This window comes from Macaca fascicularis, chromosome 1 (genome assembly GCF_037993035.2).
Source record: "Macaca fascicularis isolate 582-1 chromosome 1, T2T-MFA8v1.1".
Lineage (NCBI taxonomy): Eukaryota > Metazoa > Chordata > Mammalia > Primates > Cercopithecidae > Macaca > Macaca fascicularis.
Window position 1 is genome coordinate 197,444,407 of NC_088375.1, and position 11,716 is coordinate 197,456,122.

General features: G+C 58.3%; 1 protein-coding gene across 9 annotated transcripts; it reads right to left on the minus strand.

Moving 5' to 3' along the window:
* Positions 1-453: 453 nt before the first annotated feature.
* On the minus strand, positions 454-10,189 carry ZC3H12A (zinc finger CCCH-type containing 12A). 9 transcript variants are annotated; one of them, XM_005543940.5, is made up of 6 exons: positions 10,140-10,189; positions 8,865-9,348; positions 4,376-4,515; positions 2,976-3,210; positions 2,279-2,385; positions 454-2,080 (listed from the first exon to the last, which is right to left on the minus strand). In XM_005543940.5, the coding sequence occupies exons 2-6, from the start codon at positions 9,311-9,313 to the stop codon at positions 1,206-1,208; spliced, it is 1,806 nt and encodes a 601-aa protein (XP_005543997.1). In that variant the 5' UTR covers positions 9,314-9,348; positions 10,140-10,189; the 3' UTR covers positions 454-1,205. The 9 variants fall into 9 exon arrangements, with proteins under 9 accessions (XP_005543997.1, XP_073868016.1, XP_073868017.1 ...); XM_074011915.1 differs by having other exon boundaries at positions 2,279-2,465; XM_074011916.1 differs by having other exon boundaries at positions 2,279-2,469.
* Positions 10,190-11,716: the final 1,527 nt, after the last annotated feature.

Sequence of the window (11,716 nt, forward strand, 5' to 3'; positions counted from 1 at the left end):
GTCTGTCCTTGCTCTGTGGGGCCTTGGGCAAGTCACTCAGCATTGCCAAGTGGCTGATAATGAACTGGACAGTCTGGTATTTTAGCTTCCTGTCCCACAAAACAAATAGAAGCCCAAGTATATTGTAAATAAGATTTCTTTTTGCAGATAAAACTAGACTCCAAGCCCTTTTACACTTTTGCAGCCTAACTGCCCCCTGCCCACTCGTGTGTCCATGGGCCCCTCCTAACAAGGCCCAGACCAAGGCCTCGGGAAAGATGCTCCATCCCCAAGGGGCTAAGCATTCCTGGTGAATGTTAGAAATCTTCCTTCCAGAGAAGGGTCAGGGAGCTGGTGTGGAAGGGCTTCCTCCTGGGGTGAAGGAGGTCAGGGTGCACACCTGCTGGCCTTTCCTCACCCAGAGGCCAGCCCAACGCCCTGAGCGTAACAAAGACAATCACCTCTTGAAAGGGCTCGCATTGATTGTACTTTATTGATGTATTACAGGAGGTAAGGACTTTCTGCTTAAAATATTTAAAATTTACATGTGTACACATACACATGTTCCCCCACCTGTGGGGAAGGGCGAGATGACTCTGAATAGAGGATGGAGGAGGAGGAGAGAGTGTAGACAGAGGGCCCTTGACCCCTACAGGGGCAGTGGGATAAGGAACAGAGTGGGGCAGAAGGTAGGTTATTAAGAAGCATCTTGCTTACTGACATGAAGCCACATGCCCAGCGAGAGCACGGATGAGGCCTCATAGGCATAGAGGAGGCCCTTGGAGGGCGGGCACACAGTGCCCAACTAGCCAGCCAAGGCCAACGTCCCAGGGGTAGGGCGGAAGTGGGGTGGCGTGCACAGGGCACCCAGCCCAGGCCTCTGCTGCCCCCACCTCTCTCCCCACCCTCCGAGAGAAAAGACGGTTTGGGCCTCAGCCATGGACTGACGCCGTTACCGGCAGCGTCTCCTTAAACTACAGAGATACAATGTGTATCAACAGGGTGATCGTTTCTGACCCACTCAGGCAGACAGCTAGAGGTGCTGCATGGGCCAGAACCAATCCTACAGTATCTTTGGTTTGTGGGTTTCCTTCCCAACTTGAATCCTCCCTCTGTCCAGTCTCCGGGGTGGGCCTCAGGGCTGGGAATGGGCTGCTCGATGGCCCAAGGCCCAGCCTGACAGCCCGTGGAGGCTGGGGGTGCTGCCCTTTCCAGCCACGGGCAGCTTACTCACTGGGGTGCTGGGACTTGTAAGAGAGGATCTCGGCAGCCAGCTGCTGGGGGTCCAGGAGCTGCGGGAAGCGCCCCATCACGGCCTCCACCAGGTGTGGGGGAAACACACCACACAGCTTGGTATACACGCTGGCCTGCTCCTTGGCCAGGCTGCCTGCCCTGCCCCATGGGCTCCTGCCAGCCCCTGGGCTCTGTACTGGGGGCTCTTGAAGGACTGGTGTGGGTGGGGGCAGTGGGTACGGTTCAGACCAGTACTCTCGAGGCGGAAAGGCAGGGGGCGGAGGTGGGTAGTCGGCAGGGACACTGAAGTGGCCAGCACCCATGGCCCGGCCAAAGGCAGAGAAGGCCGCAGTGGCTGGGAGCTCAGATCCATAGGGACCGTAGCCCGTGTAAGGGGCTCGGCGTGGGCCCGGCTCACCAGGGCCTCCTCCTCGAACCCCCCACAGTTCCGACATCTGGCTCTCCAGGGAGCCAATGCCTGAGTCCAGGCAATCCTGGGAGACGTATGGGAGTGAGTCCAGAGTCTGCGGGAGCCAGTCCGTGGGCCCGAAGCTGCTGCCACTGCCCCCGCTAGGTGGGAGGCTCCTGCCTGATGGCGCATAGGTCTGTGTTAGACCCTCCTGGCGGGGCCCTGGGGATCCCTGGGCCCCCAGCTTCTTCCCATCCAGGCTGCACTGCTCATTCTCTGTTAGCAGAGAACTGGACTGGGATGAAGGTGAAGGCCGCCGGCCACTTTTGTCCTTGCTTGGGGCCCTGGGGGGTGAGAGGAGAGCATTGGCGCGGAGCTCATCTGCCACAGAGCGCTGGGGGCAGCTTGGCCGCTCTGGGTGGAAAAATCGGCACTTGATCCCGTAGGTGCATTTCCTCCCTGGAAGAGGAATCAAGAGGGACTCTAAGCAGAGGCACTTCAGAACCAGGGGTGAGAGAGCAGGGAAGGGGTGGCACAGGAAATGGGGTTGGGTGGTCCAATGGTAGAGGTCCCCAAGAGGAAAACAGGGCATAGGCAGACAGGTGAGAGGAAGGGCAGGAGTGAGGAGGGCCGGGGAGGGCAGGCTGGGTTCCGTACCATAGGGACACGGCTGCTTCCTGTGCTCCAAAGTGAGTGGCTTCTTACGCAGGAAGTTGTCCAGGCTGGGCCCGTGCCGGCCCAGTGGGTCATCGGGAGGCATAAACCTGCAGAGGGTGCAAAGAACTCTCTGGAGGTGGGAGCCATGCAGGGACTTCTAATTGCTGAGAAGGGGCCGATGGCAAGCCTTGCTGGGAAGAACAGGAGAGCGACACCTAAAATAGGGGCCTGTCCAGGACCCCCTAAAACTGTTCTCTGGGTAGGATCATACCAAGGGAGGAGAAAGGGATCCCCGGTCTAGAGGGCCACAGCCCATGGGCACCTTTAGGGGAACACTCTCTGAGGTCGTCGGGGGGATGGCAGCCCGTACCCACTGGCCCATGGCCTCTGCTCGAGAGATGCCATGTTGGTTCGTAGAGAGGCCACCTGGAACCCCAACCACATCCCCTCATAAGTGCTACGGCTCTATCTCCCAAATTAGCCACTCTCTCCACCCTACAGCCTGCCTGGTCCTGGTCTGATTTTGCCTATGTGGTGAGCTGTCCATCTCACTCTAAAAGCTGCCTGGAGCGAAGACCACAACCTCCCATGGCTGCAGGGCCTCGCAGAGCCCAGCCCCCAGCTCCACCCCTGCCAGGGGCATCTCTGGCTTCCCCTGTGGACCCCAAGTCCATCAGGGTCTCTGGGAGGAACATACTTGTCATTGACGAAGGAGTACATGAGCAGCCGCTCCTCGATGAAGCGCTTCCACTCCTGCCGCTCGCCCTGGAGGTCACGGTACGTGTCGTTGGAAACCACGATCCCATCAGATTCATAGGCCAGCTTCACGATGAATCTGTCGTCATAGCACACCACCCGCTTGCCACCCACGCGCCGCGATGGTGTGAACACCAGGATCTTCTTCTTCTCCAGTTCCCACAGGATGTGCTGGTCTGGGAGGTGACAGGCACACACAGGTCAGGGCCCAGTGGGACTCAGAGCCAGGCCTACAGGGCTCCCTAACCTGCTGGTGGCCATACACAGGAGGTGTTAACGCCAAGGTCACAGGGGCAAGAACTAGCTCTGCCGAGGCCTCTTCCACACCCCAGCCCCTCCCTTGGCCCGGCATAGTTTGCTGCCTGAAGACCAAGAACATCTGAGCACAGGTGGCAGGGCCTGCATGGCAAAGGCTCCAAGCACAGAGCTGGCCTTGCTCCTTTTCTCTCTCTGGACATCAGGCCTGTTCAAGCCAGATGTGGTCTTGGCTTTGGCTTTCATCCAGCCTGTTCTGAGGGGTCCGTGAATGAGCCCCAGCTTGCTCTGGGGTGGGAGAAGTATTTTGGCTCTGTCCCTTGCATTGCCAGGACAAGGTTGCTAAATCCCATGGTGGGGAAAGGTCAGGCCACTCACCAGGCCCCACCTGGGGAGCTGCTGGGACCACAGGGACACAGATGTGAGCAAGTGGAAAGGGCCCCTCTTCCTGGAGCCTGTAGCCCCAGACAGCCTGCCCCCAGATCTCAAGACTTCTAGAGAAACGGATTCAGTTTTTACCTCCAAAAGCTGGGGGCTCTTGCAAGAACAGTGGTAACAGCTAACATACACTGAACGTCTACCACGTGCCAGGTACTCTTCTCAGCACTTAACCATGTGTTAACTTATACAATCTCATGAGGAAGGAGCTGCTGTCAACACCCCCCGCCGACACTGACCCCATGTTTCAGATGAGGAGCACGTGGAGCGGGGCTAACAGAGATCCCTGCCCAGGCCAGGGCGCCAGGAGGGGACAGAGCCAGGATTCCAACTCTGGTTGTCTTGACTCAGAGCCCACAGGCTTAACCACTATGTGGCACTGCCCCTCTACCACTGGGGAGGTTGAAAGAGTGACCCGCCCACCAGTAGGATGAGGGAGGGGCCCCACATCTGAGGCAGAAGACTAGACAAGGTGACCTCCAATGACCACTGTTCAGAGCAGGTTGCTAAGGACAGAAAAAACTGAGAAAAGAAATGCTGGTCCCTGCTTGAGTTCTAGAAGTTAGGCCACTCCCAGAGGGTCTCTCTTGGGGAGAACCAGGGCTGCTGGGGCAGTAATACCATCCCACCTCCAGAGGCAGCACTCACCTGTGATGGGCACATCGGGCCGAGGCTGCTCCTTCCTCCAGGATGGCACAAACACTGTGATGTCTGTGTGGCCCCGCTCCAGAAACCAGTTCACCGCCAGCAGGATGCCCCGGCAGGAGAAGACCTCCTTGTTCCCATGGCTGGGAGGGAGAGGAGGACAGGGTTAGCCCACACTGATGGCCAGCCTGCCACCCCCTAGGCCTGAGCAGGAGGAGGGGGGCTGTCATACCCCACCCCTGCCCTGGCTTTGGTGGTGGTGGTGAGCAGCCCCTTCCCCTTTGGAATCACCAGCCCCTTCCTCTTTCCCCAGGGCTCAGGCCCTGGCCCTCTGCAGGTGGGGCCCAAGGCCAAGGCCTCCATTCCCAGTGCCAGTTCCCACAACTCCAGGATGGCCAGGCCCCGCTGGGACTTTCCCTGAGGCTCCATCTCCTGAAAGTGAGGAAGCGCCCAGGAAGCTGGCAGCACTGCTCCCCACGGTGGGGGAGGGCCAGGCCACTTGCAACACACCTGGGGGTGGGGGAAAGGTGCCGGGAGACTTCTGGTTCCTGCCCCACCCGGCGAGCTGCCGGGACCACAGGGACAGACGTACACATGCACACTGAGTCACCACCCCTCCCTCGCCTCTTGCAGCATGGGTGGGGGCGGGGGAAGCACCGGCTGGGCTGACTGAGGAGAAACCAGATTGTTCCGGATTAAAGTTCAGTCCTCACACACACCTCAGGGACTGGGGCCTGAGAAGGGCAAAGGGGAAGGGGCTGGCGACTCCAGCCTTCAGTGTGGGACAGAAAGTGCCAGAGTGGAGCAGGCTCCCCTTTCAGTCTGAAAGTGAAAGGATACTGCTTTTCCTCCCAAGATGGCAATCCCCCCAAACGCCTGTTCACCCCAAGGCTGAAAGACCATCAGGAAGACGCCGGGGGACTCTTAGTAAGGACAGCTGAGTGAGGCACGGGCCCTGCCTTGGTCTCAGACCAGGCCGTACCCCACCCACAGGTGGCTGCACCCAGAAGGGCGCCTGGCGGGGCTCCTGGGCTGCTGCAGCTCTCCATTCCTCTATCTGAAAACGGGCCCAGCAGTCTGCAGTGTCCTTAAGACGGGTCAGTCAGCTTTCCTGGTGGCTTCAGGCCAAAGATGGCCCTGCAAAGTAGGGGTTCCAGCTGGATTTCCTGGGGGACGGAGGACTGGGGCTTGGGGCTCCCAGGTAACACTAAGTGTCATGGAAGAGCTCCTAGGACCAGCAGCCCCACCTCTCACTGCCCCCTCAGTGAACAGCTTAGACTCTCATATTTGGCAAATAAAACAGAATAAATGTTACGCAAAAGAGGCAAGTCCAGGGCCGACCACATCCTGTGGGTGTCTTTAATGGGAGTGGGGGAGGTAAGGGGTGATAGCTGGAGCCTTAAGAGAAGGTAAGGCAGCTGGGGGCCATGGAGGCTGTTTGGGGGCAAGGCTGGGGCACCAGGGTCTGAAGGTCTCTAAATTGTAGGGGAGACAAAGTCCAGCCCAGGGCAGCACTCATCCTCCCCTGGTCCCCCTGCCCCATCTGCCAGCCTGCTTATAAGAAAAGTTCCCATTTGCTGAGAGCTGTGAACCAGGCCCTGTTCTAAGCACCTAACACTGAATCATCAGCAAGCTTGTGAGGAGGGCACTATACCACCATCATCCCCTTCCCTGTTTTTCAGATGAAAACTGTGGTCCAGAGAAGGCAGCTTAGTCACCAGGGTCACACAGCAGTAACGGTGGAACAGCGATGCAGGCCCAGGACCTGTGCCTATCACCACCCTGTACATTAATGCTCAGGTAGGTATAAAGGCAGACAGACCCTGATCACAGGGAATGAGCAGGGATTCGCAGGCACCGAGCTCCCACTGGCAGCCAAATATATGGCTTCATTCTTACAGGGCTTGCTACTGTGAAGGAAAGGAAGGCTCTGGGACTCGTCCAAGGTCACCTGGCTAGTGGTAAGAGACATTCAGAACTGGAACCCAGGTCTGGGCCACTTGGTTGCCTTCCTGTCTCTAACAGAAGACCCAGAATTTATTTGGGAGAACAAAGCTCCCAAAATTAAGTTTAAACAAAGTGTGTTCTAAGAGACAGGCGGCGAAAGGGAGAAACAATGCTGGGGGCAAACTCCTGCTCTTCCTTCAAAATGCTTGTGAGATGTCACTGCCTCTGAGAAGCCTTCCCTGACCTGCCACAATGGGTCAGGTCCCTGGTCTGTGTCTTCACAATGCCCAGTGCTTCCCCCATCACATCATCCCCTTCCCTGGGCCTTCTGCCCTGCCTCTCAAAACCGTGGCAGCTGGGTCACCCCAGGCCCAGCTCCTTCTCTCAGGTATGCAGTGTGCGCATGTATCCACCCACCCGCCTCCCTCCGGGCACGTGATCCTAGGCTGGTATCTTGGAGCCTTGGGAACTAATGGGATGCCAGGGCTCCCAGGGCAGTGCACTGCCTCTGGGCATTGAAAATCTTGGCTGGGGACAAGTCGGTCCTCAGCAGCCCTAGCACCTGAATATTCCCTCAGCAGATGGAAAAACTGTGATCAGTGGGTGCTATCAGAGCCCTCTTGGTACAGCACATGAGGCCTGGAGTGCCCCCCTACAGCTAGCTTTAGTCTGTTTCACTGCACTGGAGGAAGCGCTGCTGGCACAGGAAAACCAGACATCCCTGCCCCCACCCCAGTCCTCTTTGCCCGTAAGGTCAGGGTCCCCCAGCCTGGCGAAGCAGACACTGATAGGAAGTGTGTGTAGAAGACTCCAGCTAGACTGCTCCTGCCCCAGGACAGAGGGCAGGGCTGGGCCAGCCTCCCCAGGTGAAAAGATATGCCTGGGCTGGGCCTGGTGAGTGGAGAAAAATTCCCTTAGAAGGAAACAGAGGTGAATTTCCCCATAATTTGCATATGATGGATGGGGGCTAGCCCGCCTGCCCCTGGGGAGGAGGGTGGCCGGGGCAGGAACCGAGTAGCAGCTGAGACAGGAAGTTTGAGGCTGGAATTCCCCTCCTGCCACTACCCCAGCTCAGAAACCCCCGAGGTGGGTGCGTAGCTCTGCTTCTCAGGAGCAGGCTCCTCTGAGCACCCCCCAACATCACAGCCCCTCCTCCCATGTCCCTCCTCCTTCTGGATACAAACACACACCGCACTCGGCTGCTCCCAGGGCTCAGCCGCTCCTGGCCCACGCCTCCAGAGGAAGGAGTCACACAGATCCAACCTAGCTCCTAGCCCAGCCACATGAGGCTGGACACTGAGAGGGAGCCCCCCTAATCTCGAAGCACAGGCTGTAACCTGCTGCCTCTTGGCATAGAAACTGGATTTTCTCAGCCTCCCACCCAGGCTCAGCCCAAGTCAGAGAGAGGAAGACTGGCCTGAAGGTGACAGAAGGAGGGAAGAGGCCTCAGCTGCATGCCTGCTGAGCCGGGCCAGGGCCAGCTGGACAGTGAACTTGTCCCACGGGGGCCACAAATCAGAGAGGGCAGAGGCCGATGTCATGCCAGCCTTGGGTAGCCCACCTAGGAGCTCCCTCGGGGCAGCCAGAAAAGCAGCCCTTCCCAACCCCGTGTCTGGGGTCTCCCCATCCATGCCAACAGGAACTTTTCCCTGTGAGCCATCCACCCAACACTGACTCATCAGCCTGCCTTGGAGGGAACTGGGAAAAAGTTGGGCCGGAGGGTGGGGCCTGGATTGACAGGAGAAGTCTGGGTTCCCCAAGGTCAGCAGCAGCCCTGGCTTCCCCCTCTGCCCCTACCTTCCCACCCCATTCCTGTGCTTGGGGATGGGGGTGGGAGTCACTGGGGGCTGAGTCCTGGCTTTGGCCCCGGGGAACCTCCAGAGACCAGTCCAGCCCAGGCTGCTTCAGCTGAATCAGTGGGGATCCAAGTCGCAGCTCACCTGAGGCCAGAGTATTAGGCCACTGGCCCACAACCCATGTAAAACTGGACCTAGCCTTGAGGTCACTCTTGGACATAGTCGCTGGACCTGTTTTTGTGGGAGCCTAGGTCTGAGACAAGAAGGCCTCAGAAGCCCAGCCCCTGAAATAACAACAACAACAACTGCTTACTACCACTGCCTACTACCACTACTTTGGTTCCCGAACGCTTGCTCCTCTCCAGGATCCGCATAACCCCTCCTCACAACACCCACCTGAGGAGATCAGGTTCAGAGGGTGAGTGAGCTGCTGCCCAAGGGTTGGCCCCCTTTACAGCCCTGCCTCACATTACAGAAGAGGAGCCGAGACAGTGCTGGCCTCAGGGAGGGACCCACAGCATAAGGCGAGCTCTGTGGACAGAGGGACCTGGGCTGGAACCCTGCCTCTGTCACCAGTAGCACGACCCTAGGCAAGCCTCATAAAAGGCTTTCCCTCCCTCTAGACCAGTCCCTAAGAAGACAGTCACTCCTTCCAGCCCACCAGAGCTGCAGACAGTCATCCTTCCATGTGTCCTGGCCACAAGAGAGATGCGAACCTCATGTGTCTCGGCCACAGAAGCGACACTTACCTCATGGCTACATTGCTCCCGTCGATGACCACTGGTCTTAGGTCACTGCCCTCCTTGTCCTCCTCTGGGAGTGGAGGTTCCAGGTTGGGAGCCTTAGGGGTGCCCCCACCCCGCGGGACTAGAGGGAGCTGAGGGCAGGGGTCCGGTGAGGCCTGGCGTTCCCGTTCGGTGGCCGTCCCGTGTTTCACCAGCTCGCCCAGCACCGTGTTGGTGTCTGCCTGGACGCCCAGCTTCTGTAGGACGCTGTGGATCTCCGAGGATGAATAGCCCAGCTTCCGGAAGAAGTCCACCTTCATCTGCAGTTCCACCGCCGAGGCCTCCTCAGCTGCCGGCTCTTGGGCTGGCCTGGGGGTGCCCTGACGGCTGTGGCTATGGCTGTCCTCAAATTCCCACAGACTCATGGTGGGGCTGGCTTCCAGGACAGGCTTCTCTCCACAGGGGCCACTCATAGCTCAGACTCCTGGAAGGCACCACACCACAGCTCCTACTGAACAACCAACAGGGTTAGGGACGGGGAATAGCGCTCTCTCCCACCCTCCCTCCCATCACCACACCCAGCAGATGAGGGATGGGTGGCACTACACACTACATCATGTTATTAGTTCAGGTTGTCCTCTCAAAAGCTCTCCCAGCTAGGCATTCCCATTCCCATTCTATAAAGGGAGAAACTGACCCACAGACATTAAAAACTTGCTCAAGGTCATCCAGCTGTTAGCTGGTGGCTCGAAGATCAGAACTTAGTCTGAACTAAGACTGGAACTGCCCCAGCTGGAAAGACTCGAATCCCCACGCCAACCCAGGGGGCCCAGAAGGCGGGACGGGGTTTTCAGATGGAATCTTGGGGTTGGAAGTGCGTCGCGAGGCCCGGGGCTTCCCCAGAGGCCATCGCTTTCGCCCACCCGTCCAGCACTCAGAGCTCAGGCCCAAGCAGCGCAAGGCCCGTGGCCGGACTCCCGGAGCCGGGGAGGGCAAGTTTCCGGGGTGACCCGCGGGGAGAAAAGTTGCTGGGAAACTCTGGTTGGCTGCCGGGAGCTGGTGACGCCGAGGCTGTCCCGGCCCGAGACCCGAGCCCGCTCGGTCCCCGATCCGGTGCTCTTCTCCGGCTCTCTCAACTTGGGCTAAGTTGGAGGGGTACTGAGGCCCGGCGGGCTGGATAACAGGACCCCGCCCTTCCCCACTCCTCCCCTCCCCTCGGCTCGGCTCGGCTCTGCTCGGACCCCGCCAGAGCGCTCCCTGCCGCCTCCCCGCCGAGGCCCGCGCCCCGCCGCGCCTCACCCCGCCGAGCGCCAGCCGCGGCCGGCGGCGTCTCCATGGGGCCGAATCCCGGGGGAAAGGCCAGCGGCTCCTTTATATGGGGCGGCGCGCGGGCAGGTGGTGGTGAAGCGCTGACGCGGAAGCGGGCAAGGGGCGGGGCCGTCCGGAACCGCCCTGGGGGCGGGGCCTCGAGTCCCTTCCTGCTCCGCCCCTCGCGTCGCGGCCCCGCCCCCGCGGCCGCTGCGCGCCGGACGGGGCCAACCAGGGCGTCAGGGTCCTGGGGACGCCGCCTCAAGGCCGCGGCGGCGATGAGCTCCGAGCGGGACACTGAGCGGCCCGAACGCGCAAGATAAGCACGGACTGAACCAGGTACACGTACCTGCCGGGGACGCACTGACCGAGGTGCGTCCAGGACGAGTAAAGCCGCGAACGCTCGGACCTAAGAACTTGACAGGTACACCCTGCCTGATGAAGCTACGGCCAGGTGCGCATCGAGTGAATCAGGTACACAGAGGTTGGTCCACGCACCTTGGAGGCAGGTCCATGGTTATAAAGACAGGTACATCCAGACAGACCCTTTCCAGATGGAGTCAGGCCCCCTCAAGACACGCTGTGCTTGAAGCCATCACACAGAGGTGGGCCACCCCCAGGGACAGGTACACTTTTCCTGAAATCTGTACCTTACTAGGACCGAAAGGCAGGTTCAACCAGCAGATGCACAATGACCGAGGCAGAAAACCAGGCAAAAGAGGGCCATTTACCCCAATCACCACATGAGTGTCCACACAAGAATTCTGTCACCCACACCGCAGAACTCACTGACCGCCCCCACTGGAGGAACACCCTTGCTCCGTGAAGATGCTTTTAGTTTCCCAGGTCAGACCTGATTTCTCGCATGAGCACAACACTTCACTGTAGCTACTCGCGAGCTTACAGACAGAGGTCATTATGCTGATGTTACCCTTGAGAAATTCTGCAAAGGCTAAACTGCCCCAGCTGGAAAGACTCGAACCAGGATGGAGAGCTCCTATTCTAGTGCTCCTATTATTTGCCGTTTTGTGAACCACGGGTGATTGAGGGCAGAGGGGAGCCTGGCTTCCAGTGTGTGTGTGTGTGTGAGAGAGAGAGAGAGAGAGAGAAAACACAGGGCCCACACGCTGGAGGACAGAGCCGCATGCCATCAGTGCTTACCATGTGCCAGTCCTTTCTTACATTCTCTCTACTTCATCATAGGCATGTGTCCTATAAGTGCTAGTGTTATAATAAATACTTGTTTATTATAAAAGACACCATAGACACAACTGTACATGTACAGCTTAAAGGATAATAGTAATAATTTAAAAAGCCATGTATCCATCACTTAACTTAAAAAATAGACCAGTGCCAGTACCTTGAGGCCCTCTGGGTGCCCCCATCACAGCCTTCCCCCGACATCCTGAAGAACTAGTTTCCTGAATTTTAATTGTGCTAGTCATTCTCTTGCTTTTCTTGTAGTTTTACCACCTTTGTATGCATCCCTAAATGGGATATTGTATAGTTTTGCTGTTTTTTACTTTGTGTAAATGGAATCATTCCATAATTATGTGACTTCCTTTTTC